A 26472-nucleotide genomic window follows, 5' to 3' on the forward strand; every position below is an offset into this window, starting at 1 on the left:
TGGTATTAAACTGGTCTTCAAGCATTTTGAATTTTACTGTTTAACCAAATTATGCCATGATGAATGCTGGACTGTTGTAAAACCAAATGGGATTGAGGCATGTGTATAAGGGAGGGAGGGGGCACCTAAATAATTACCTAATAGTTTCCAAAGCTGCCAGAATCTATCAAAAGTCACACTCTAATATTTCAGTGTGTACCTTTTATGCAGCTTCCCAGGTTGTTATTTATATGAGAAGCCCAAAGCATTCAGTTTTGTGCTACCTGATTTGCCTGGAAGAGTCTCTTTTGTTTGGCATAAATGTTGTTCTCCACCACAGATTTATGTGAAGGGCTTGTTTGTTTGATGCCATAGGAGAGACTACATGAAAATATGACTGAAAGGAATATAAGAAAGTTATTTCAAAAATCTGTTCTGCCTCAAACTAAAAGATGACATAACCCTGAGAAGTGATGATCACCTGTCTGCTTCTAAGGCTCTTCATGCATTGCTTTCAAATTTTATAGTGTTCTTACCTGTGCTTAGATACTGGCCTCAAAGTAGTTCCCTTGTAAACACAAATTATTAATTTATAGAATGTTAACATAATAATATTCTAATATGGAGCGTTTTGCACATTTTACATTTAAAATATTGTCCACAGCGTTAAACCCCAGTGCAGCTCTCTAACCATACACTGTCAGTACACTATTACAAAAAATTAATGAACTCCATGACATTCCCACTCCTGAACCTTCACAGAAGATGCATTTTCAAAGAAAATGAATCCTTGTTGTGAGTTCTCAGAGAATGGCATCTGGGTTTTATTCTAAAAAAAAATGCATTGTCCTCCATAGCTCACCTTGAGCGGGCCTGGCCTCATAGTAAGCCATTTTTCTAATATCCTCTGTTACAGTTAGTGTTTTCAACCATTTTGCTTGAGATATCCACAATGACAATTGCGGATAAGGACAATCCTCCATTGATAGGTGGGTCACTACTGTTCTATTGCTATCCATAACAAAAAGTATTGTCTTGAACTAAATTACCGATGTCAGTTGAATTATAGGCATCTTCAATTAAATGTCAAATCCCTGCAACTCTGTGAGCACTGCAGATTATTCACTCTAGATTACATTATATTAAACAGCCTACTGTAAGTGTAAATATAGCTCCAATTCAGCTGTTATTCCTTTTAATTGAGGATGTTATATACTTACAGATACAAAATTGAGTTCCATGATTTATTTTTAACATTTAATTTAAAATTTTTGTAATAAAGGCAAAAGTGTAGAAATTTAGGTAAATTACATGTTAAAAACAATGTTAGGCTTTGTGAGCTAAGGGTCACACAAACTTTCTTGCTCCAGTCAGGGTCGCAAAGGCCTCTTCCAGCAATGGCACTGAGAAAAAGTGTGACTGGTTAATAAGAACGTGCTGACAAAACCACCAACAGTTGAGGAGATTCTTCACTTGGAATTTTTTTTCCTGTCCAGAGGCTTTGAAGTTACCCAAGGTCGTTCACCTGGAGTCAAGAAGTCTGTCCGAGTGTCTCCTTGTTCTTATGCCATCAATGGTTTTGAATATGTTCTCCAGCACAGAGAATAAAAAAATAGCATGCACACAGGCAGCAAAGCACAATCATAACATTGGGCCACTGGGGTTTACAGTTTTCCCAGTGTTCTCATCGACATTAACGATAAAGTCTGTGTTTGTGTTGCAGTTCATTTTTTTATGTTTGATTAAGCATAACTCTGCTCTTCGTAGAATGGTGGTTGGGTGCCGGTCTAGAGGGTGCTTACAGCCACCAAGGCCCACATGGTCTGAGACGATGTAACTTGCTGTATGTAGACCAAAAAGGGCACATCAAAATTAGGGTGCACAAAAAGGGATGTGTGTGTGTGTGTGTGTGTGTGTGTGTATTTTTCAAATTTATATATGATTATAATAATAATTATATATAATTAAATTATATATTATGGGCAGCAGTGCAGCACAGTGATAAGGAGCATGACTTATAACTGAAAGGTTGCTGGGGCACTGCTGTTGTACCCTTGGGCAAGGTGATTAACCCAGAATTGCTTCAGTAAATATCCAGCTGTATATATGACATGTAACATGTAAGTTGCTCTGGATAAGAGCATCTGTTAAATGACAATGATGTAATGTAACTTTTGTTTTCAACTGATTCAGCAGTGGCTCAACAATGACAAAGAAATGCAGGAGAAGGTGTTTTTATATTTCCAAAAAGGACCGAAAAAGGGCTATAAGAAACCGCCAGTAAACAAGCCATCATGTACAGCCACCAATTTTATTTCATCAGGATAATTCACCCAGAGAGGGTGGCTGAAGGAATCTTTGCTATGGCTATTCCCATGATTTCAACTAGATTGATCACAGATTTGGCTAAAATTACAAACCGGTACTTAGTATCTGCCCTCTGATTTAAACACTCCACGTGCTGTAGGAATTTACTTTTTTTTTAAAGTCACTGGACATTGTTGCCCAAGCAGATTTCCGGTTCGGGGATTTGGGATCTTTTTGAATATTTTGGACCTTCATATACTTTCAGTTCCAGTATATTTGCTTTCAAAGCTGACTGTTAATAATTTACAGTACCAGTCAAAAGTTTGGACACACCTGATTAAGGTAATGGGAAACATGCATTCAAAGACATTTTGATCTAAAGACTTATGCTGAAATGCTTGAAATTTGTATACAAATTGTGGAAATAATGCCAATGTATGAATTTATTTCCAATTATTTAAATTTAAACATATATATATATTTTTGGCTATTTTGAAGAATCTGAAATATAAGAAAGTTTTCATTTGTTTAAAACTTTTTTGGTCAATGCATTATTCCGTTAGTGTTATTTCATAGTTTTGTCTTTACTATTATTCAAAAATGTGAAAAACAATAAAAATAAAGAAATGAAGGTGTGTCCAAACTTTTGACTGGTACTCTATCCAACAAAATCAAACATTTGTGTATAGTCAGTTTAGCATTGATTATCTGTCAGTTCCTGATTTAAACACTAAACAACAAGTGTATAATCGGGTTGTTAACAGAAGTTAATGCTATTCTGCTATTGAGGGGTGGAGAGTAGCATGTACATTACCAGTCAAAAGAGTGTACACGCCTTTCCAAATCAATACATTCAAGTCTCGGCTCTTGGCGGGCCATATTTAAATAAACTGACGTCATATGTAGTGTAAGCCAATGCAAAGGGGAAGGGGGCGTTTCCCACTATTTTGTTACAAACACGAATCCGGAGTGTGAAGCTTCTTTCTCGTAGGTATGTAACAGCTGGTCAAAGAAAAAAATATATATTTGAAATATCAATTCAGTGACAAAATATCAACTCTATACCGAGTATACAGTGCTACGCGAAAGACACCTTTAATATTTGCCATCTTGTGTTGTTTGTGTTGGTTCGATAATTCAGAAACAGGAAGAGGTGGCTAGATAGCTAGCTGGCTAGGTCGCTGAAACGTGTGTTTGCTCACAAAAGGGTAGCATTTTATGTAAAGTTAAAGATGACCACTCTTGCATACCTATTGCCTTGGATGTCGACGTAAAAACAATGCGGATCTTTAAACGTACTTGCAAATGCGATGTGTGTCTTGGCGAGTTAAGGGATGTGGAGGGGGAGGGAGTAGTTACGGTGAAAAGGTTTGACATTTTTCTCCCTGAAAATCGAAGTAAACAAAGAATTTGATCGTTTAGTGCTCCAGTTGGCTGTGTACAGTGTATTAAAACGTCAGTGAAGCAGCAGCTGCGCGTTTAAGTACATTGAAATAATCTCGGAGATTTTAATTTCGAGATATTTTCGTAATGAAACTAGTAGTAACTAAGGTGCCGCAAAGTAACAAATTGGCTAGAAATCTTGTCATGAGGGGTTTATTTTAGTATTTGGACGTAATTCATGGTGGGGGTAATGTAGTTACAGTGTTGCGCTATTCACTGCACCTTTCGTTAGTGATTCGAAATCCCGGCACAATAAAGACACGGACTCACGGACGGCAGTTAGCCAGCTACGTATATGTTAAATGTCCCGTCAACAAATGCTAGTGAACTAGCTTGATTGTTCCTTTCGATTTCATTGCTGAAATTTATATATACGTACGTAACTGGATAGTGAGAGGGTAGCAAGCAAATTGTGTGTACATTAAAGTAAGGTCAGCTTTTGGCGACGCTGGAGAACCTGAGGGAAATGAATTCCATCGATTGCCTTTAACTTGAACAATGGTTGCTTGCTTAGTAGGTCTAGTTAGTTAATTGGTTCACAATACGTACAGATGAATGCACATGATACTGTGCAAGATCCTCTGCGCGTCTAGAGTGAATTGGCACAAAGCGTTACACATAAAACCATTTTGGTAACTAAGTAGTAACAACTCCAGGTCGTGTAACTAACTGTCTGCACTAGCTAGCAATGTTAGCATTTCCAAATCTGAAACATGAACCTCTCCGTGGTAATGCTTGACTGTGTGGCGCCTGTTTAACTGTTTGTGTCTAAAGGAAATAGATGAAAAGGGTGGGCGTTACAGAGTTGGCCAAATCCCCATTCATAACGCCTCCTACGAAGGAAACTTTGCGTACAACGATTGTTATTGTATTTGTTTGCCTGCAGCGAAAAAGAGCATCCGATCATGACGCTGGGAATCCCGGACAAATTTCCGAGCCCGCCCCTCGTGGGCGATGCTTTACTTGAACGGTTCCACCCAGTGGGCGTTGTAACTGTATTGATTGGCTTAAATATAGTTGAAGAGGTGTACTAAGAAACAGGGCCCGCCCGTGATGTTTGTGCCGCTCTCAAAGAGTGGCCAAAAAAATGTCACGTGATTTGTGAATTTCAGGAAGTTGAGAAAGAATTCATTGCGTACACACTATTGGCATACAACTGCCAAGCAGCAAGAACGCAATACGCACATACGGCTCGAAATAGCAACTACCAAAGTATATATCGTAATTCATTTTATATCGTTTTTCTGTCGCCATATAACTACGGTGATGTGCCGTTTAGCAAACTATCTGCGTTAAATGATGCGTATTTCTCAGTGTGATCAATGCCATTTGCACCGTCTGGGCGCATATTCCAAGCAGTTCATTTGCTAGTTTCTGTAAGTAAGGTATTACGTTTACAGGCGGTCTCATTCCAACCTCATACGTAGCAAAATAAATACTAGGCACAAGTTCATTTCGCGTTCAACCCATCCTCAGTTAATAAATAAAAAGCTTAAGAATGGACGGAGGGTCTGGGGTTATTGTCGACATGACTTTGAAGGCGGAGACTCTTTCATTTGATAGACCTTTTGGCTAAGATACCATGTCTTTCTTTTTCTGTGTACGCCTGTAACTGCCTATCAGCTGCCAGGACTCTCTGAAGACCCGGTTTGAGGCGGTGTGTAAGTGGTACGAAAAAAAGAGTGACGGATGAAGACTCGGCCCTGTTGTGAAAAAGAGGATGAGATTTTTTATACCTTTGAATGGCTTGACAGATTCCCACTCAGATCCACGGATTTGTGCCCCCTTTTGCGGCTTCTTTCGAGCGGCGGCCAATAATGCTTGAGTTGGGCGGAGAGAAGCCCACCTCCTTGGAGCCACGCCTCTCGAACAAGAAACGAGCGGAGGTTGTTTTCTATAGAGAATTTTCCTTTGCGGTCTTGTGGCAGGGGCTGCTTATTTCATTATTTTGCTATTTTAAGTTAATTTACCCATATCTTTATTTGTCTTCTGTTGTTATCATTCGTGTAGCGGTTTATTCCCTGAAGATTTTTTTAAGTTAAAAACATACAAATAGCAAGCCAGCGCAGTTTTTTTTCTCTGTTTAGGTCGCAGTGTTACGAGGAGGTGAGTTCATTTAATTTGTTGATACAAGAAAAATAGTTGGAAGTGTCCTCTCAGTTGTTCAGTCAAACGCTGAATCGCATGGGCTATGTAAACATTTCTTTCGGTCAAGCTCGTTAGCTTGCTAGCAAGCTTGGTCATTTTTGAGCGGCTTGAAGTGTAAAAATCATAGCTAGCAAGCTACATGTGCAGCGTCCACACTGACTGGATATGAATGTGTATTTAGCCAGCTGGCTACTGTTATTTGCAACATCGCAATATACTGTTGTAAGTCAACTCGTTCTTCGGCTCGCTGGCTGGCGAATACGTTCGGCTTTGTCGCATTTTCCTTAGTTTCGCGAAACAGGTATTTGACGTCTGTGCAAATGCAGTGCAGTCAAGTATGCATTGCTTCCTAATGGTTTATATTCCGGTGGCGGGGACTAGTTGTAAGATCCCTTCATCCGGTAACTGCTACTCGAGGTCGGTGATTGCAGTTTGTGACAGGGCCGCAAAGCCGAGGGGGAGGGGAAAGGGGACTAGTCGTTTCTTTCATCGATTGAAAATAAAAACCGCGGCTAATGTTACTAGCCGGACGGCTAATGTTAATGACTGTAAGAGGTACCCAATATTGAGATTGTTGATACTGGGTAGCCAGTTCACAACTGGAATTTTACTAGGGAAGATTGTTATCGTATCTTTCTGGTATTACTACAACTAGCTAGTTGTCAAACTAGCTAACTGCGGTCAAGTGGCAAGCTAGCTAAGCCCTCTGTACTAACGAGTATGTAACGTTAGCTGGCAGATGCTGGATGATGATCACTGACATTTGAGGAAAACAATAAATGAAGGTAGCTAGCTATCATAGTTAGCCATATATTGTTATCAAGATTGATAGCTGGCGACATCGGGAAAGTGTTAGGTGAGGGAAAGTGAGGTTTTACTGCCTGGTTCTTAACGAGTTTGCTAACCTTAGCTAAATAGCCAATGTTAGTCTGGTGTACTACAGTTAGCCAATAAGAATGAACAGTCGCGCTATGTAATGTAGCTACCGCGCCAGCAGTAACTGTCGGCTGTTAGCTAGCCACCCAGCTGTTTGTATGGTCCAATAGTTGCTCAGAGCACAACTGGAATTAATTTAACATGGACTGTTTATTTGAATGGCAAGTTATTGGCGTACTATGGCCATAAGCCTGACAATTACAACTTCAGAAAATAAAGAAATTTATCTATTTAATCTGAAAACGTTAGCCAGTTCGATGAGTAACTTTGCTAATCGGACGTTCTGGCGTAGTTGGGGCTTAATTTGTTGTTCGAATAAATTATATTGTAGTTTTGAATTTACCTGTTTTCCCGGTAGAATGTGACTGTTTTGCCCCGAAGCACACGTACACACGCTGGTGTTGCCTCGATGACGTAATTCAGTTCTGCAGCATGCATGTTTGGCCAAAGTTGTTCGGAAGCTGGATCGATCTAGCGTGCTGTTGCAAAGGGCTACAATGACACACGTACCATTTGTTTTTACGGTATGTAGGTAACTACATACCGTAACTTCAAAGTATGATATGATTTTTGTAAACATGTTGCTGCGCTGAGGTCGTCCGCTTAGCCCTTTAGTATTGTAGTCTAGATGTTTGTGGCGGAAAATATTGAGGACGTTACCAGAACAGTGTTTTTCTTCTTCAAAGTATGATTTTGCAAAGCGTTATAAATCATACTAACACTAGTATGACATGACTGTAGGGAACTTGTTCATGCAGTTTTCATGCAACGGCATATTTATGTACCTTCCGGGAATTTGGCTCAGTATTTATCCGCTGTTATGTCTGGTAGTAATTATATTTAGCACAATCCTTTCCATTCCGTGGAGATATTGGGTCCAGACTGCAATCAGTTCATAAGATGTGAATACACTGTTGCAACAGAACTGTTGTACGTTTCCATTTACCTTGCTTCAGTTTTAAAAAAATAATATTGTTCACCATAGAGGAAATGCACCACATCTTACAGTTACATTTTTGTAAAATTGCAGGTTCGTAATAGTCTGCATTATTAAGAGCAGTACGGACAGTAAAAGTGCTGAATCTGAGCTCAGTTAGGCAGTGCTGTGAATGGGTTTACAAAAGTCGTATTTTGCCAGCAGTGTGGTCCAGTGGTAAGGAGCAGCATTTGTAAACCGCATGTTTCCTGTTTGATTCTCTGGTAGGCTACTGCTGTTGTACCCTCAAAATGTTTAACAAAGGTTGCCTCAGTAAATACCCAACTGTATAAATGGATAATATAAGCTATGTAGTGCATGTGATATGTAATGTATACTGTGAGTTGACTTATTGGGCATAGACGGGGACTGAGACTACAATCAATTAGTATGTGGACAGGGTGTCAAATTGTGCAGTACTATGTGGGGTGGAAGACCCAGAGAAAGCAATTACACAGGACAAAAACTCTCAGCCACTCTAATTTGAAAGTTTAGAAATGTGACAGCCGTAAGCTTGAAGTTTCAGGTTCTTCAAAGAAAAAGATTTTTTGATTTCATAATACATGTCATCTTATCTACTATATTAATAGTCTTTTTCTTAAATGAATATCCATGTTAACACAATGTCCTTCCATGAGTTTCCTAAATTTTTATTTGTGTTATCTGTTTCATGTAAACTGACTTGTCCTCAAATCTTTGTTTATAAATACTTGTCATTGGTGCTTTTGGCATGTTGGTCAGAGTGCATGAATTTTAACTCATTCACTGCAGTCACTGAGAACAGTGCTCAATTTGATCTGCCATGGCCTGACCTCAGGGGTGGGGGGGGGGGGGTGGTCACTCATCTAGGTTCTGCAGCCCCCTCGAGCATGAGGTCACAATGAAGCGTCGCTTGGAGGATCAGGAAGCGGTTTTCACACCCCAGCAGCGTCGGCTCCCGGGCAGCACGGAGGGTTTCCAGCACCGCGTCCTCGCCCCCGCACCAGCTGTCTATGAGGCAGTCGCAGACAACATGCAGCCCACCACCGGCATCCAGTACCCAGCCCCCCAAGGGTACCAGGTACATGCATGGCACACTTCATGGCAACACCACTGCCTTTCTGCACCACTTTATAGTACCATTTGAATCGTAGGACATTAGTGGGGAAACTGAGGCCTAAAGATGTGTTCAGTATAAAAGAAGCAAAGTCTTGCTGTGTGTCTACACATTAATGTATGCAGACAACTTTTTTATACATCAGTGGAATAGATGAATCTCTGCACAGTCACAATGCAGAGGGAAAATTACTGCAAGGTAAGGAAAACAATTTAATATAGCTGGACAAATACAATATAGCTTTTGATGAAAAAGTGGAAAGTGAATCACTGCCTTTGCATAATGGCAACAGGCTGAGGCCATGTGCCAGTTTTTTAGCCTTACATGTTTGTACATGTACCTGTATCTGCCCATTCTGCAGTCTCTGCTGGAGTCCAGGCATGAAAGCAGTCTAACCCAGAGTTAAAGTACACTGTCAAGAACAGAATTATCAGTTTGGACCCATTTAGTTCCAGTGTGGAGGTTTTGCAGACTGCAAGTCAGATTGATGCAGCTGGGTCCAGTATTTGTCAGCTGATACCAATGACCCTTTGTTAATGAGCCTTCCTCTCCTGCAGGTCCCTGCAGTGGCGCAGGGTTCTGGTGGTCATGGCCACGTCCCCAGCCCAGCAGTGCATGGCGGAGCACACCACCACAGCCCTGCTGTTCAGCCTCATGGGGCACAGGTGGTACAGGGCCACGCTCACCAAACACCTCCTTCTGCCCCTTCTGCCCCTGCACAGGGCCAGCAGCAGTTCCAGAGGCTCAAGGTGTGAGGCCTTTCCCCCCCAACCCATCCGTCAGCGCAGAACATCTGTTACCATCATCTCTCCCCCCAGTTCAGTAGACAGGAAAGGTTTTCCTACTCTAAAGTCTACAGACACACTTGCATCACACTATTTCATGAATAATTTCTCCATCGATCTCCAGTTTTCTCTATTAATCTCCAGTTTTTAAGGACTTGTTAAGAATATACAGGTAAAATCGGTTTATCCACAAAGTAGAAGAAAATATTACAATACAATACAAAAATGCAGCAAATAAAACTATGTAAATACCAGTCATTGACCAGCATCAGTTTGCTAGATATTGATAAACCTGATGGGGCTCAGAGGGGCATTGATAAATACAATGAAAAAGAGTCATCCTTTGAAGAAACTACCTATTATGGTATCGAGGTTCTGGATGTTCAGAGACAATGGACAAGTCTCAGAACTCACCAGCAAACATGGATCTCAATTCAAGAGTGAAACTCTGTTTACAAAACAATAGACCATAGCAGTAACATTGGCCCATATATGTGAGAGCCTTGAGCAAATATTACTACCTCAGTGAAAATGAACCATAAATCATCTTAGCTACCAAGTAGTGTGTTTTCTGCTTATGAAACAAGTGTTTAGAATGTACTCTAAGCAAAGTGGCTAAAACAAAAAAAAATGCTGATTAATTTTCTCTTTGGTCCAAAACCATGGCATGTTGTCCTCAGCAATTGTGCCTGTCTTTCCACCATTTTGTATAAACATTGTTTGCATTTTGAGGCACTCAGTTTGCATTACAATGGTCTGCAGTTGCATTAATTTTTGAGCTCAAAAACAATTTTGTTGCGGCTGCCTTGCCTTAGAGGCATACCGCCTCTTGTCATGCTCTCTTGAATTCCTGAATTACAGCAGTGTCCAGTTAAAGCAATCAAACTCGGGGGGGAAAATGACATGTGTGATTCCCATAGGACAATATATGAAACTAATTTTCAAGGCCTTCATTCAGTCAGTCGCAGATGTGCGGGTCAAGTACGCTTAATTTATAATTGCCTCTGAGTGATGGGGGTTCGTGCACTGCCTAGGAAGGTGTGGGTGCTTATGGCCTTTGCTTTTTCTGCAGGTGGAAGATGCCCTGTCCTACCTCGACCAGGTGAAGCTGCAGTTTGGCAGTCAGCCTCAAGTCTACAATGACTTCCTGGACATCATGAAGGAGTTCAAGTCTCAAAGGTGAGGATCATATCAGAGCCCCACAATCCTCTTAAATGAATGCAAACACGTCCTAACTGGTTGGACTATTGCTGTCTAACTGTAACAGTTGAGTGTAACCGCTGGAAACTTGCATGTCTTTGCAGCATCGACACCCCAGGTGTGATCAGCAGGGTATCCCAACTCTTTAAGGGTCACCCAGACCTCATCATGGGCTTTAACACCTTCCTGCCACCGGGCTACAAGATTGAGGTTCAGACCAATGACCTGGTCAATGTGACCACACCGGGGCAGATCCACCATATCACGCCCCATGGCATCTCAGTGCAGAACATTGCCCCACCCCCACCCCCTCAGGCGCAGGCTCAGCTGCCTGTCCCCACCACCACTACAGCCCCCCCCTTACCTGTTCAACCAACGCCAGCAAAAATCAGCAAGGTGAGAAGAGTGTCCTGTAGTCTTTGGGAGCAGGGCATTATCAGCCTATAGTTTTAATTAATTTAATTCATGCTTGTTTTTGCACTTGAAACAAGTACTCAAAGCAGAATTGTTGTGCAGTCAATAAAAAAGAATTTGTGTTCATGTGGTAGATGCTGAGCCATTTAAATGGGGGAAAATGTGTAATTAAAAAGAAAGGAAAGTGTACATTAGTGTACTGAAATGTCTATTAGAAGAATACAGTGAATATCAAGATGCGTGTATAGTATGCAATGACGAGGAGATGTAGGTTAAACATGTCGCTTTGGTGGTTTTTCTTCCCCCTTAATCTTAGCCACTGCAGTCCCCAGCCCTGACCCCTGCCAGCCAGAGCACTCCGTCCATCCCCCCCTATGCCTCCCCCCGCTCACCCCCCGTGCAGCCCCACACGCCTGTTAGCAGTGCTCCGCCCCTGCAGAACAACCAGCCCGTGGAGTTCAACCATGCCATCAACTACGTCAACAAGATCAAGAACCGCTTCCAGGGCCAGCCAGACATCTATAAGGCCTTCCTGGAGATCCTACACACCTACCAGGTGGGGCAGGGGGCACTGTCTCAGGGGGCTCGCAGATTTTCTCTCTACCTTTAAATGGTCAGCGTAGTCCAGGGGAGGGCCACTAAATGGGGTTGGTCATACAGGTTAAGGGCTGAGTGAGGTAGTCAAGTGCCAGACACCAGAGCCCTGGAGAATCGTAGTAACCTTACAAACACTGCAGTAGACCTATAGACACTAGCTCTCTAGGACCAAGGCTGAGCAGTTTTGCAGGCACTGTAGCCCTCCGGAGCCAGGGTTGAGTAGCCCTGCTGACATCATACTCATACCTACCCCCCAAGCTTATTGAATGCAGGTGCAATTGTATGATTTACTCCCGATCTGTCATGTGGCACACCTGAGCCAGTCAGTTTCTAATAAATTGCATTCGCTAGGTCACTGATTCTCAATTCTGCTCCTGGGGCCCCCCTGCTCTACACAGTTTCCATCTTTCCCTGCTCTACCTATCTGACTGAACTCATCAGTGGCACTTTTGATTAGTTGAGCACACTTGATTTAGTCAAGCAGCAAGGATAGATAGAAAGTATGCAGGACAGGGGGGTTTCAGGAGTAGGATTGAGAAACACTGCACTAGGTTAAATTGGATAATGAGTGTATGAATTGGAAATGGTATGGGGGTTAAAACACAACTTGTCAGCTACATAGTCAGTGAAAATATTTTTAGAAAAAGAAAGATTACTAGCGGTCTGTACTGAATGTATTAACAATTAATGCCTTTGGTTTCTAAGCCACCCACTAACCGAGGCCATAGGTTTGCTTTGCTTAAACTTGAAATCTTTTTCTCTTCAGCCCTGTTTTGTCACCACCTCTCGTAGGGTTTTCGGTGTGGCACCAGTCCATCACGGGTGTCTCTTTGCTTCCTCTTTCATGCACAGAAGGAGCAGAGGAATGCCAAGGAGGCTGGGGGGAACTACACCCCAGCTCTCACTGAGCAGGAAGTCTATGCCCAGGTGGCCCGGCTCTTCAAGAACCAGGAAGACCTTCTCTCAGAGTTTGGCCAGTTCCTTCCAGACGCCAACAGTTCTGTGGTGAGTGGGCAGTGCTCATAATCAGAATGTCATAGGTTCAAATCTGGGGTTCAGATCTGATGGAATTGAGTGAGCAGTGGAGGTGGTCTGAAATGCTTGAGTACATGTTTAGTTACTTATTGATGGATACTTCGACCCCTCTTCCTGTATTACACTATGTTCTGAGCATAACCAATTCCAGCATTCATGAATTACAAAATGGTGCGCACATTTTTTCTATCAGCTGTTTTGTTGATTGTTAGAGGTCTTGCTAGGCAGCAGTTTTCTCAAATTGTCACTGAATTGATGTATCATTTAAACAACAGAATTACAGCATTCCAATTCCTTCTTTAACCCTCAAGCCCAGCCCAGTGCCCTCTGCATGGGCTAGTTGGAAGGAAGTTTGGAAGGAAATATTGAATCCTTTCATGCTATCCACAGTATCTAGACCAGTACCAGACATGAGTGAGGAGGAAGTGCATAAGTAGGACATGAATGCTCTGGTATGCAAAGAAGTAAGCAGGTAGCAAACTGCACACTCATCTAATCTTGGGTGTGGTCCCTTTTCCCAGCTGCTTAGTAAGACCACAGCAGAGAAAGCGGAGTCTGTGCGTAATGACCATGGCGGCACCATCAAGAAACCACAGCTCAACAACAAGCAGCGGCCCAGTCAGAATGGCTGCCAGGGCCGCCGACACTCCGGGACAGGAGCTACACCTCCTGTCAAGGTGACCCCCCTATACCACACCACACCCAACCCTCCGGGTGCACATTTGCACACTGTCAAGGGGTGTCGGTCAGATGACCAAACACTGCTTGGTCTTGCATCTCCAAAATTTAGAATCCCATGATACTCTGTTTTGTAGTTTGAAAAATGCAAGCAAATCTGAGCTTTTGAAGTGTCTTGGTGTCTTCCATTTGAGAAATGTTGCTTCTGTCCATCTCAAAGGATTCTACGGTGCCTTCAGAAGTCATTGATGGTGCTCTTTTTTTCACTTGGTGCTTTTGTCTGATATTGACTGTCAGGGCCTGGGTCTGATAGAACAGTTGCAAAAGGTTTGACCCCTGCTCTTGCTCCTCTTTGGTCGGTGAAAGTAGAACCAAATTATCTGTGTACAGTAGGCATTTGATTTCTGTCAGGTAGAGTGAGAGTTGCTGCAGACTGTGGTAATTTGTATGCACTTTTGTACATTGCGTCTGCTAAATAAATATATGTAAATGTAATTTTTTTGCCATTTCGTTGATGTAGATATTAAATAGGGTGGAGCTCAGCCTGCAGACCTGTCTCACTTCTCACTCTTGGGAAAACAAATGTGCTTATTTCCAGTTTTCACTGAATGTGTGTTTTTTAGTGTTTGTAATTGTTGTTTGTTGTTATTGCTAAGTTGCATTGATTTTATAAGATCATGTTGATCACCCATGCCACTTTCAGTACATTGATGGACAAGAACTTCTTGCAGGATTTTGTGAAATGAAAAAAAAAAATTGGAAAAAATTTCTTTCCGATTTGCGTGTGTATTACTTAAGGTTTGTAAAGTACAAATGTGAACTTTTGCTCAGGATGCCATGTATACTGAGAAAGTGCAGGAGCCGCCTGTTCATAATAGTACACAGTGTTTTTCAAGGTTACTATTGACAAAAATACCTCAGTAATTATTTGGGTCAAGTGTATCTGCAAACTATTGTTATTGATTCTTGGTTCCAGAAATCAAGGAAGTGACCTACTCTTGAAAGACTACTGTTTGAACAGTTTAAGTAAATTTGTGGTTTGTGTATTAGGTAATTTCATTTTAAATTCCATCAGCTCTACAGACCTTTTTGCGTTGTAGGATCTATAGTTCAAACAACTCCTGTTCTATAATCATATAATCCAGGGGTTCTGATTGTCTTCATTTTTAATAAGGGATTAAAGATGTTTCAGTTTATGCATTTTTGGTTTTTGGTCTTTGTTATATTGTGATATAGTTTGGCCAAACGATTCCCCCATATGTCCCCATTTTGAATAGCCAGTTTTTCATAGTGTGGTTGAAGTGTTTGAGTTGTTGAAATTCTCTGTGATGGTTGAGCTGGTATTTGACACACTGTTTATGTTCTGTACTAGCAAGTTTAGTGCCCTTTTATTGAACAGACATGGGTAGAGCAGAAAGTCCACCAGGTGTAATTGAAGTTTTTGGTTGTCAGTTGTTTTCTGGTTGTTTTGCTGTTTGTTAGTCTGCCCATGAGACTGGTTTACGTTATGTAGCTCATTGCGTTGTGCTTGTATGTGATTTTTTTTTTTTGGCATTTAAGATATTCTGTAATTTTGCTGTGGTCTGACTAGCTGTGTTAGTGGCTTGACTGTGAATGCTCTGAAAGGCACTGGATCAAGATATGAAAGATCACATAGTCTCTAGTACTGTTGACAAGAGGTGTGCTGCAGTTGTACTGTCCAAAAGAATTCTGTAGTCAACCGCTGACATGGTACAGAACCAGCATATGATGTAATTGACTTTACTTCCATTTTTATCTGTGCTTGTATCACAGTTGTTCATGAGGGGTATGTTGGAAAGGGAATGCAGTTGTTTCCTTATATATGTTAGCATCTTTGTATGCCAGTGGTGTCTAGATCCTCTCCTATCCTATCATTTCCCCATAAGCCAAGCACATTCCCCTGGACATGGAAATGGCTCATCCCACCCTCTCAGATAACAAACCTCTCATTATTGTAGTAGGGAGATTTCTGAGGGGGAATGGATGTATTGCGCAAGAAGAAATTTTGTTCAGTAGATTTGGCTTCTTTATTAATTTTCAGTCAATGAAGAATTTGGTGATTATGAATAGTTCTATTGAATACGTCTCGTGTGATTTATACCAAATCAGCATTCCGCCAGAGTCCCTGCCCGGGGTTACTACTTTCAGTTTAGAGGATGGGACTACCATCTTTGTAACCTACAGGGCAGTGGATAACCGGTAGATACATTTCTTCTGTTCAGAGTTTCCTGTAACTTAGTACTGTCTGACCCTCCAACCTTGTTTAGGAAGTCTGGGTTTGTGTACCTTAAATCAAAAGATGAGGACCTCATACCAAGAATATTGCAACGCAAAATACTGAGAGATTTCCTGTCCTGCTTCAGTGATATACTTCAGTTTTGAAATGAGATAAACAGTCAAATTGTGGTCCATAATATGAATTTCACAGATTTAAAACAAACCCCTTTGGTTTGGAAATATTGTAGAAATCTATTGCATGTGGCTATGGTAAGTTGTTGTGGTAGATGTCTCTGTAGTGTTCTGTATGCTTACCTTGGCCCCTGGTAAATCAGACAGGAGCACCATGTGCTATATGTCTCTGTTCACTGGAGGATAGGGCTGAGCCTGCTGCTCTATAGCCTTCCTTGCTCTGGCTCCTGCTCCAGGGGTAGGGTTGCTGAGGGGAGCAGAAGTGGTCTAAGCCTGACTGCAGTGTTCCCATGCAGGGGATGTCCTAAGCTGGCCTGAGGGAGATCTGTGCCATGGTTGTCGGGGGCAGTGTATTTGATGGTGCTAAAGCATTGGTTAAGGGGTCCCGGGAGGCAGATCTGAGGGTGTGTATGCTGGTATCAGAGTGCTAGTGCGTTTGTCTCTTGTTCCTTTCATATGTGATGAGGTCATGTCTCATATTGGGATATGATGGTGCTATTTTTTTTTAGTGGTTTTTTCCAACAGTTTTCTCTTCCCTTGCTGCTAGCTCCTTAAGCTGCACTAGCTCTCTCCCCAGTTGGGTGGAGTTTTATTTATCTTCGTGATGGTGCTATGCAGGTGGAGGGCCTGGGTCTGGTCTTATTTGAGGGGTGGGAGGCAGTTTCTCCTGTGGGGCAGCTGGGAGTGGAGCACAGTCTCTGTCTATCAGGGTATGAGTGCTTTCACTTAGAGCAGATTTTTCCTTTTCTGCTATTTCTTTTTTGTAACTTAATGGTTTGAAATGTTTTCCAGCCACCCTGCATCATAACAGTCCTGTTTTTATACAGATTTAGTGTAATTTTTACATTCTTAGGATCCTCTGTCTCTGAAATGTTTTTGCCATATGCCCTTTCTCTTAACTGAGGCGTAATGGACATGATTGCTCTGTAAAATGGTTTATGTACCACAGCACTCTAACCACTTCAGTGAGTAACCATAAGAAACATGAAAATCAGTAGATGGAATCACGCTCAAAAAAACTTTGGTTTTATTAATTTATTTCTACAAACAGTAGAACAAAGGAAAGCAAACATTATGGCTGCAAAGCCTCTGTCAGTTTATGCTGTGTTTCTGTTTTCGTCCCTTTTGCTTTAGTGAATCCTTTACAGAAGAATTCCATACAGATTGGGATGCAGATGTTTTTAGTTTTAAATGGTCAGGTTCCTCTTGGCCTTTGAGTTAGAGAATATTCAAGTGATTATTTAAGTGTTTATCTCGTTTCAAAACAACAAAGATCTCAACAATTCAGGAGGTCATGCCATTCTTCTCTCTTTGTTTCTCTCCCTCTTTCTCTCTCTCCTCTATCTCTGTCTTCCTCTCTCCCTCTCACTCTCTCACAGAAGAAGCCTAAACTACAGGGTCTCAAGGACCAGACCCTTGCCGAGGCTAGTAAGCATGGTGTGGGCATTGAGTCGCTGTTCTTTGAGAAGGTGAGTTGCTGCACTGTTCTTTAAAGGTGGGGGGCTACATCCACAATGCGGCTTAGGCTTGTAAGAGTGCATTTGTGCCCCTCAGGTTCGGAAGGCTCTGCGGAGCACCGAGGCCTACGACAACTTCCTGCGCTGCCTGATCATCTTCAACCAGGAAGTGATCTCCCGTGCCGAGCTGGTGCAGTTGGTGCTACCTTTCCTGGGGTGAGTTTGCCGCACGCTGAAAGGTTAAATTAAGGCCACCTGAGTCTGTCCTCGGGAGACGTGCCCACCTGTACTTTGTTTTACAATGGTAGGAATAGTTTGAATGTTTGAAATAACTTTACAGACCATTTTCAACCACAGCACAGCTAACAAGTAGCCTGAATTGATTCATGACTGGTTAACAAGATTTATAAGTTACATCTTTATCATCTGGATCATTTTGTCTGTTTTTTGCTCCATAAGTCAAATTCATATGAATTCTAAAAAACCCTATCTAATCAAGTGGCTAAAACTGCATGGCTTATTAGTAGCTGCAGTCACTATACAGAGCAATAGTTTAAACCTTCATTTATTGCTAATGTGCATGACAGGCAGCTGTCAGTTTGTAAATAAATGTATAGTGTAGTTGGTGTGTTTTTCTTACCATACAGTGGTCTTTTATTCTGTATATCGCATTGAATATTGAAATTTGGTACAATGGTTTCCACGGGGGGATGAAAGTGTTAAACAATTGGTAGTTGGAAATTAAAGATTGGATTAAAGATGGGAAATTAACCCTAGGTGGAAAATGTTTATTTGGAAATGTCAAGCACAGGCAATCCTTTTAGTTGTCGCTAAAAGTAGTATCCTATGTAGGGGATAGTGAGCGATTTGGCACACAGCCATTGATATATTAATTCTTGAAATGTCCAACTGAATGTTGACCATGGGTTTTGTTTCTTTATTCTGGTCTCATTTGTGTTTGAACAAGCAAGGACCACAGGCATCAATTTGTATTAAACTAGTGGAAAACAAAATCAGGAGTCTTTCAGAAGTAGTGATTTATAATCTTTATTGCTTATGCTGAAGAAGCAGTTTTGATAATAATAATTGTAATGATGAACACACAGAATGATGAACACAGAGAAGGGTGACCCATTTTGCCTTTTCAGCCATGTGAAAGCACATCCCATTTGCCCATCTGTAGTAAGGCAGTGTTTTTGAACTGTTTGAAATGTACACTTGCAATGTACGTAACTGATAGAAAAACCCTCTTTTGTATATTGAGAAAAGTGATTGTCAGTCATGCATTTGGTCTGGCCTGATGTCTGCCTCCCATAGAAAATTCCCAGAGCTCTTCACCTGGTTCAAGAACTTCCTGGGCTACCGGGAGTCCTCCCACATCGAGAGCTTCCCCAAGGAGCGGGCCACTGAGGGTATCGCCATGGAGATCGATTACGCCTCCTGCAAGAGGCTGGGCTCCAGCTACAGGGCCCTTCCCAAGAGCTACCAGCAGCCCAAGTGCACGGGCAGGACACCACTCTGCAAAGAGGTACAGAACACACTGAGGCATCTCCAGGCGCATGCTCCTTTCACCGGCCTATCCAGACAAGGACCTCAGGTCTCCCAAGGGAGGGATTTATGAGTCTAGTGGAATTTCTGAACTTTCATCAATGACGTCTTAGCTTTATGCTGGTGGTTATTATGCTGCAAAAGTGGTTGGTCTTCATTGGCTGTGACCTCAGGAAGCAGCCCTGGAAACAGAACTATCTCGCACACATTCACCTGGGTTAGCCTCTCTACCAAAGTAACTCCAGTGCCTGTTTTTACCACTAGAGGCCCAAAAGCTAGCCAAAAGGAGAGACGCTTCATAAATCTTTAAATGGGCAGAGCTGTCATTTGTTATCAGTCTTAGTGATTTGAACAAATTATATTTTCCTCTTAAGAGCAAAGTTTTTAAATTTGTTCTAAGAATTTGATGCTGGACAGTACATAGGCTCACCCATTATGGGGTTCATGAAGCCTTGGTCCATAATCAGCTACAGCCAGAGGGTTCTTCTCTGATTATTAGTATATATATATATATCACCTCACTGTACATGTAATGTACATGTACATGTAATCTTTCGTGATGTTTTTGTGTTATGATGACTGTGCTGTTTCAGTCTTTACGGACTTCTAACCCCTCCATAGGTTCTGAATGACACATGGGTGTCCTTTCCCTCGTGGTCGGAAGACTCCACCTTCGTCAGCTCCAAGAAGACTCAGTATGAAGAGCACATCTACAGGTGTGAGGACGAGCGCTTTGAGGTGAGGAAGGGCTGCAAGCCAGACAGATCTTTGGAGCAGAGATCACCAGAAGCCTTTCTGGGGCTTAGCATGTTCTTGCATGGTGTTTCCTTGTCCTGATTGAGCTCCTGTTAGGTTAGCTTGGTTTCACCTCAAGTTCTGCTTTATTTTTTTGCATTTCTTGAAATTAACCTGTGATGAGTCTTTCAAGAAGGAATTGTGTTTGTGCTTGTAGAAAAGATCAACATGATATTTTTTAAACATAATTTCTTGCATTTAATTTGTTATAGTAATAATAATACAGTAGTAATTTATGATTAATGTTAGTACTGATTCATATTCCTTGGATTTCTATTATGCATAATTAAAAAAAAAACATAATAAAAATATGCTTTCAAAATATTGTAATGTCTGTGAGCACAACCATCTTCAAAATGAAAGAGAAACACAGACAAAAAAAAACCGTAACCATTAACCACAAACTCAGCACATACAGGGGTAGGGTTTCACTTTACCAGCAAATGTTTGTCTTTTACCAAATTTTGGATGTTTAGATTGGAAAAATAAAAGCCAACCATCATTTGGACAGACAACATAATGTGTGGGAATTATGATTTATTGTTCCACAGAGTAACCTAGAATCTAATGGGCCTGTATTTTCAAGCTTGTCTGGTGGAGCTACGCTCCTCCTTCCACAGCGCATGCAACTCTTCCTAAAATGTACAAAAGTGCTCATGCCACTATGTACAGCAGCTCGTGTGACATCTTCTCATTTAAATTTGACAGTTGTTTTTGCAACGCTTGAACAGGGGCGACTAGGTGGGATGCAAACTGTAGGAGATTGACTTGAGTGTGGGGTCATTTTAAACCCTGTCATTCTTGTGGACAGATGAGCTGTACATTAGCAGGAACTCTGAGATGTACTCCAGGATTAGGGCTGGAAACAATGTCCAGGTCGCGTTTTAGTGACAGATTTTGTTTGGTTAGTGATTCCTTCTTAATGCACTGATTTAATGCAATGATTTAACACAGGGGTTCACAAATGTTGCTTGTATTGATCAGAACAATTCATAGCCACTTAACGTCAGAAAGGTTAGTATGAAGGGAAATCTGTGTCTTTGTAGTGTTAGCATATGAGTGTAAGCAAAGAGGTCTTGTCTAGATTCCTGCTTGTAGTTATGGGGGTTGATCAGCAGAAAGTGTAATGGGTTGCCAGAGTGAGCTTTTGTTCCTCCCCAGCCTGTGCTGCAGCAGATCCCTCAATCTCTGCTCTTTTTCTCCTCCCCAAACACACAGCTGGATGTGGTGTTGGAAACCAACCTGGCCACCATCCGAGTGTTGGAGACAGTGCAGAAGAAGCTGTCACGCATGTCTGCTGAGGAACAGGCCAAGTTCCGCCTAGACAACACTATTGGCGGCTCTTCAGAGGTCATTCACCGCAAGGCCATCCAGAGGATATATGGAGACAAGGCCCCCGACATCATTGATGGCCTAAGGAAGAACCCGGCCGTCTCCGTGCCCATCGTCCTCAAGAGGTGCGTCTCCATTTACCCACAATGCATGAGGCACTAGCTAGGGAGTCAGTATATCTGATTGAAATCTGTGGTTGCTGCAGTTGTTGTTATTTACTTGAGGGAAACACTTGGCTGGGATTGCTTTCATTAAATTTCAAGCTGTAAAAGTAGGTACTGTATATATTCAGTAGTTTTGTGCTAAGAATATTCTTAAAAATACACATATTGACATATTGGTTTTATTTTCTCCATTTTCTTGTTTTGTGTGTGCGTGCATGCTTGCATACTCTCAGGTTAAAGACAAAGGAGGAGGAATGGCGGGAAGCCCAGAGAGGCTTCAACAAAATTTGGAGGGAACAGAACGAGAAGTACTACCTGAAGTCTCTTGACCACCAGGGCATCAACTTCAAGCAGAACGACACCAAGGTGCTGCGCTCCAAGACCTTGCTTAATGAGATCGAGAGCATCTATGATGAGGTAAGAGTGCTCAGGACCTAATGGGTCCTGGACATACCATTGTATTTAGCAATTTGAACATGTGTTCTGTTTTATGTATTGGATGTTATGTGTTTATTAGATATATATCTATATATGTGTGTATATTGTGCATTTATTACAACACTTAATTTTAAGGTCCTTTTCATACTGTTAAACGTGTGTTTCCACTTATTAATTCTGACCTATTATTTGAAAGGGTAACAGCCAGGTAATAAGGAGGTAATAAGTGGGATTAAGATTATTGTTTTAGCTGTTGTTCTACCACTTCAGGGAGAGGTGTTCTCAGGTTGCTGACCTTGTTCTCTCTGGTTTGTCTCACAGCGGCAGGAACAGGCTTCAGACGAGAATGCAGCCCCACCCTCCGGACCCCACATGACGTTGACCTACGAGGACAGCCAGATCCTGGAGGATGCCGCTGCCCTCATCATCCACCACGTGAAGCGGCAGACCGGCATCCAGAAGGAGGACAAGTACAAGATCAAGCAGGTGGTCTACCATTTCATCCCCGACATGCTGTTTTCCCAGCGCGGGGAGCTCTCCGACCTGGAGGAGGAAGAGGAGGAGGACATGGAGCTAGATGAGGGAGGGGCCAAGAAGCACAATGGGGTTGTGGCGTCGGGTGGTGGAGGGTCCAGCCCAGCGAAGTCCAAGCTTCTCTTCGGCAACACAACCGCCCAGAAGCTGCGCAGTGCAGATGAGGCCTACAACCTCTTCTATGTCAACAACAACTGGTACATCTTCCTGCGGCTGCACCACATCCTGTGCTCACGGCTGTTGCGCATATACGGGCAGGCGGAGCGGCAGATCGAGGAGGACTGCCGCGAGAGAGACTGGGAGAGTGAGGTCCTGGGGCTCAAGCGTGAGAAAAATGACAACCCTGCCATCCAGCTCCGGCTGAAAGAGCCCAGTGAGTATTGCAGAGTCCCTGATCTTGACCTTGAACTTCTGACTCCTTAAAATAACCCCACCACAGGGACGATAAGCAGGCAGGACCACATATTCACTTCTGACCCCTGACTTCTAACCTTTGACCCCTAAGTTCTAACCCAAATCCAACCCATGCATTCGTCTCAAGAAACCCATTATACCAATCTGGCCACCCTGAGACTGTGCAAATTTATTATTCAAGGGTCCAGAGAGAAGAAGCCATTACCTTACTTACTTTTTATGGCTAACTCGTGACCACAGCTGTGGACTGACATAAAAACTTCTGCATCTTGTTGGTTGTTTTGTGCAGACTTTACAGTTTATTTGTGGTCATCTACATTTCAAGTTTGGTATTTCTTAGCCTTTAGCAGAGTATTGCAGGAAAACACAAAATTCCCATGTCATAATATGTGTAGACTCTTAGCAGAGATGTCTGCGATGTTGACTGGATTAAACAGAGAGAAGGGGAATCCAGCACACTGTTCCTGGAGGCTGTTTCAGGCATGGTTTCCCAACTCTTTCTATGAGACTTTTTGATCTGTAGTCCCTTTCATCACTGCCTCCTTGAGGCTTCTGCAGCTGCCTCCTGGCCTTAAACAGGTTTTCTACTTGTGGGTTTCATGGGCTGGGCTATGCGGTTGTGGTTCTTGATAATTTTTTGCAAGAAAGGCGGTTAAAGTTCCGCTTACATTTTTTGACATTGCGATGTGGTTTTCTTGGACTCTTACCTAGAGGTTTTTGGCTCATGACAGTTTTCATCATAAACCACCCGAGCTGATAAAGTCACTGTCTCCTCTCTGTCATAGTGGACATTGAGGTGGAGGACTATTACTCTGCCTTCCTGGAGATGGTGCGGAACCTGCTGGACGGGAACATGGATGCCTCCCAGTACGAGGACTCTTTGCGGGAGATGTTCACCATCCATGCCTACATCGCCTTCACCATGGACAAGCTCATCCAGAGCATCGTCCGCCAGGTCAGTACACCCACTCACCAGCAGGGAGTAATGGCTAGTGGTTATATCTTCCTACCAGGAAGGGGACATAGGTTACTGTACAAACTCACCAGCAGGATGAAGGGAGGTCAGTAAACGCCAACCAACCAAGAGGACTGGGCAATTCACCCACTCAGAAATCACCCAGCAGACATATGTGCTTAATATAAGCAATGTTGCTTATAGTTTGGACCAGTCAGTGCACATGTGTCATTGATGCTAACAGATGCAGGTAAGGCCCACTGAAAGAGGCAGGCTCTGACACATGGCTGATAAGTGAGGCAGAGGAAGTGGCCACTTTGGCTGAAGGTGCAAGGGTCTGGGAAAATAAACCAGTCTGCTTGAGTTTGAGTAAACTGCTCACAACTTTTATTAGACTATTGAACTGCTGTGCCTTTCTCTTCAGCTTTGCTTCCACTTCAGTGTATCAGTCATTAAGGTACTTTGTGGTTTGGAGAGTATTACGTAGGGCTGTACTGAAAAATTTGAAGCTTTGAAGCTTCGCATTGAATTGGCATTCGATTGTGAAATTAAGCATTCGATTATTAGGATTGGAGCTCAGTTGCAGTTTTAAGGTTATCACTACTGTAATACAAGAAATTTAGATGTTAAAGCGGCCTATTTAATTTCGCCAATAAACTGTGGGGCGCTAAGTGTAACAGACCTTTTTTCGTGGACAGAATTCCTTCTGTGCTACGAAACACATAAATTCATTACGAAACCGTGTAACACCGTAACGTGTTTTGTCCACAAAAACACAAACGCGTTAGCATTGTGTCCACGAAGTATTGAAGAGAGCACATACTTTTGTGCACAGAAAACAAAACGGATAATTCTTGTCATGCACTGAATTGACTGTTGTGTTTTTCATTTTGTGGAAAAAAGTAATTCTGTCCATGTAATAGATGTCCTAGGCCAGCATTTATGCTTTTGTGGCACAAAATGCAGAATGCGCTGTACCATCATCATTCCATGCCATCGAATGTTCATTTTGTCTACTTAATTGTTTTGCTATGTTACTGAAAGTATGATGTGCACAGAAGGGATTTAGCACAATATATTCCGTGACTCTGCAGTTACAGAAGTCATTCCGTCCATGAAAGCAAAGGCTGATGGAACTTTCATAGACATCAGTGTTTTGCTGAAGTACAGAATTAAGTATGTACATAGGCTATATTACTGAAGGCATGATGTGCACAACAGGGCTTTGGTCCAATACATTCCACGAGTCAGCAGTTTACAGAATGAATTATGTGTCATGAAATCACACAGGAATAATTCCGTACACCAAAGCAAATGCTGGTTGAACTTTTGTAGACAGAACTGTTTGTAACATTCATTTGGTAAATTATCAAATGCCGAAATAGGCCAAAACGATGACGTCACTTCACAGACATTCAAAGCTTTGTTCGAAAAAGGTCGGCTAAAATTTGAATGGCAAAAAATGGCATTCGATACAGCCCCTAGTATTAACATTGAGGCTGTAATGTCCTCTGGTGGCAGTATTGAGAAGTGTGAGGAAGTCATCTCAGGTGAAACACATGCAAGTCCAGTTTTATGTTATGGGTTAAGCCAAATAAGGAATAATAAAAGGAACTTCACTTTAAAATAATTTAAAGTGAAGTTACATTACATATGCACTCTGAATTTTGCCTTGATCTCACAGGGTGTTTGTTTTTTGCAGAAAAACACACTTGCACAGTTTTATAACGATTCTGGTCCATGGAACTGTCAACATTGTCTGTCATTCTGAACAAATAAATACTTGCCAACATTTGGGGTGACTTCACCATTAGGGTGATGTTTCACTCAAAGCTCAAATGTTCTGCTTTTAAAAGCTATCAATTTGATTGCAAGTTAAATGCAGTGTTTCAAGTTGTTTCAAAAAAGCAAATAAAATTCACTCCTCCCATAACGGCTGGTATAATGTAGAATGTACTCTTGTACTTCACCTCAGTAAATATCCAGCTGTGATGTTCATGTAATTGTGCATGTGGATGACATGTAAAAATTGGGAACTGTGTAAGTTTCTTTGGATAAGAGCATCTGTTCCATAATGTGAACGTAATGGGAATGCACTGTATCCTTCAGCAAAGGCAGTGGCGTTCCTAGCTCCTAGAGTCCTCCCTGTCTTTTGTCACTGTCCTCTCCCTTTTCCTGCAGCTTCAGCATATTGTGAGTGACGCGATCTGCGTCCAGGTGACGGACCTGTACCTGGCTGAGACTGCCAATGGGGCCACAGGGGGCACACTGTCCACCCAGGCATCCCGCACTGCCATTGAGGGGGCATACCAGCGCAAGGCTGAGCAGCTCATGTCTGAGGAAAACTGCTTCAAGGTGGGCTGCTCGCAGCCTCTCAGGAATGCAGTAGGACATGACCTTGTGTATCTCTTTGTGTATCTGTCTATTACTATGTCCACCTGTGCTCCGTCCTCTCTACCTGCCTCTGGCTTTGCAATCCCTCTTTCTCTTCTCTCTATCTTAATGTCTCTCTCTTCCCATTTCTCTCCTTACTGCTCACTTCCCACATTTCTTTCTGTTTTACCCTCTCTCTCCATCTCATATACTTTTCCTCTGTTGCTCTTTCTCTTTAAATCCCTCTCCTTATTTATCTGTTTTCAGTCTCTTACTTGCTCTTTTTCTGCCTATTGTTCCATCTCTTCCCCACATTTAATTTCAAAGTCAAACTGGATTTATTGACAGACAGAGAATTTCCGTGTTGCTAAAGCATTGTGCCACATGTAATACGAATGATGGACTGTTTTCATCATTCATCACAAACCATACATTGAG

At 42.2% G+C, this 26472-nt stretch overlaps 1 protein-coding gene across 5 annotated transcripts in view; it reads left to right on the top strand.

Annotated features, from left to right (window-relative positions):
* Nucleotides 1-3232: 3232 nt before the first annotated feature.
* The window catches only part of sin3aa (SIN3 transcription regulator family member Aa), a 33204-nt gene continuing 9964 nt past the window's right edge, over nt 3233-26472 (top strand). For 3 of the 5 annotated variants that reach the window (XM_036535813.1, XM_036535810.1, XM_036535809.1), the window contains exons 1-17: nt 3233-3277; nt 8639-8849; nt 9443-9634; nt 10743-10849; nt 10975-11266; nt 11601-11840; nt 12734-12886; nt 13438-13593; nt 17404-17493; nt 17579-17697; nt 18799-19009; nt 19651-19767; nt 21043-21281; nt 21554-21737; nt 22080-22665; nt 23492-23661; nt 25843-26016. In XM_036535813.1, coding sequence (XP_036391706.1) covers nt 8670-8849; nt 9443-9634; nt 10743-10849; nt 10975-11266; nt 11601-11840; nt 12734-12886; nt 13438-13593; nt 17404-17493; nt 17579-17697; nt 18799-19009; nt 19651-19767; nt 21043-21281; nt 21554-21737; nt 22080-22665; nt 23492-23661; nt 25843-26016 — 3210 coding nt within the window. In that variant the 5' untranslated portion in view covers nt 3233-3277; nt 8639-8669. Of the gene's footprint in view, nt 3278-5566; nt 5836-8638; nt 8850-9442; nt 9635-10742; nt 10850-10974; nt 11267-11600; nt 11841-12733; nt 12887-13437; nt 13594-17403; nt 17494-17578; nt 17698-18798; nt 19010-19650; nt 19768-21042; nt 21282-21553; nt 21738-22079; nt 22666-23491; nt 23662-25842; nt 26017-26472 lie in introns of those variants that run through there. The other 2 variants (XM_036535812.1, XM_036535811.1) reach the window with 2 other exon arrangements.

Source organism: Megalops cyprinoides, chromosome 8 (assembly GCF_013368585.1).
Source record: "Megalops cyprinoides isolate fMegCyp1 chromosome 8, fMegCyp1.pri, whole genome shotgun sequence".
Taxonomy (NCBI): Eukaryota; Metazoa; Chordata; class Actinopteri; order Elopiformes; family Megalopidae; genus Megalops; species Megalops cyprinoides.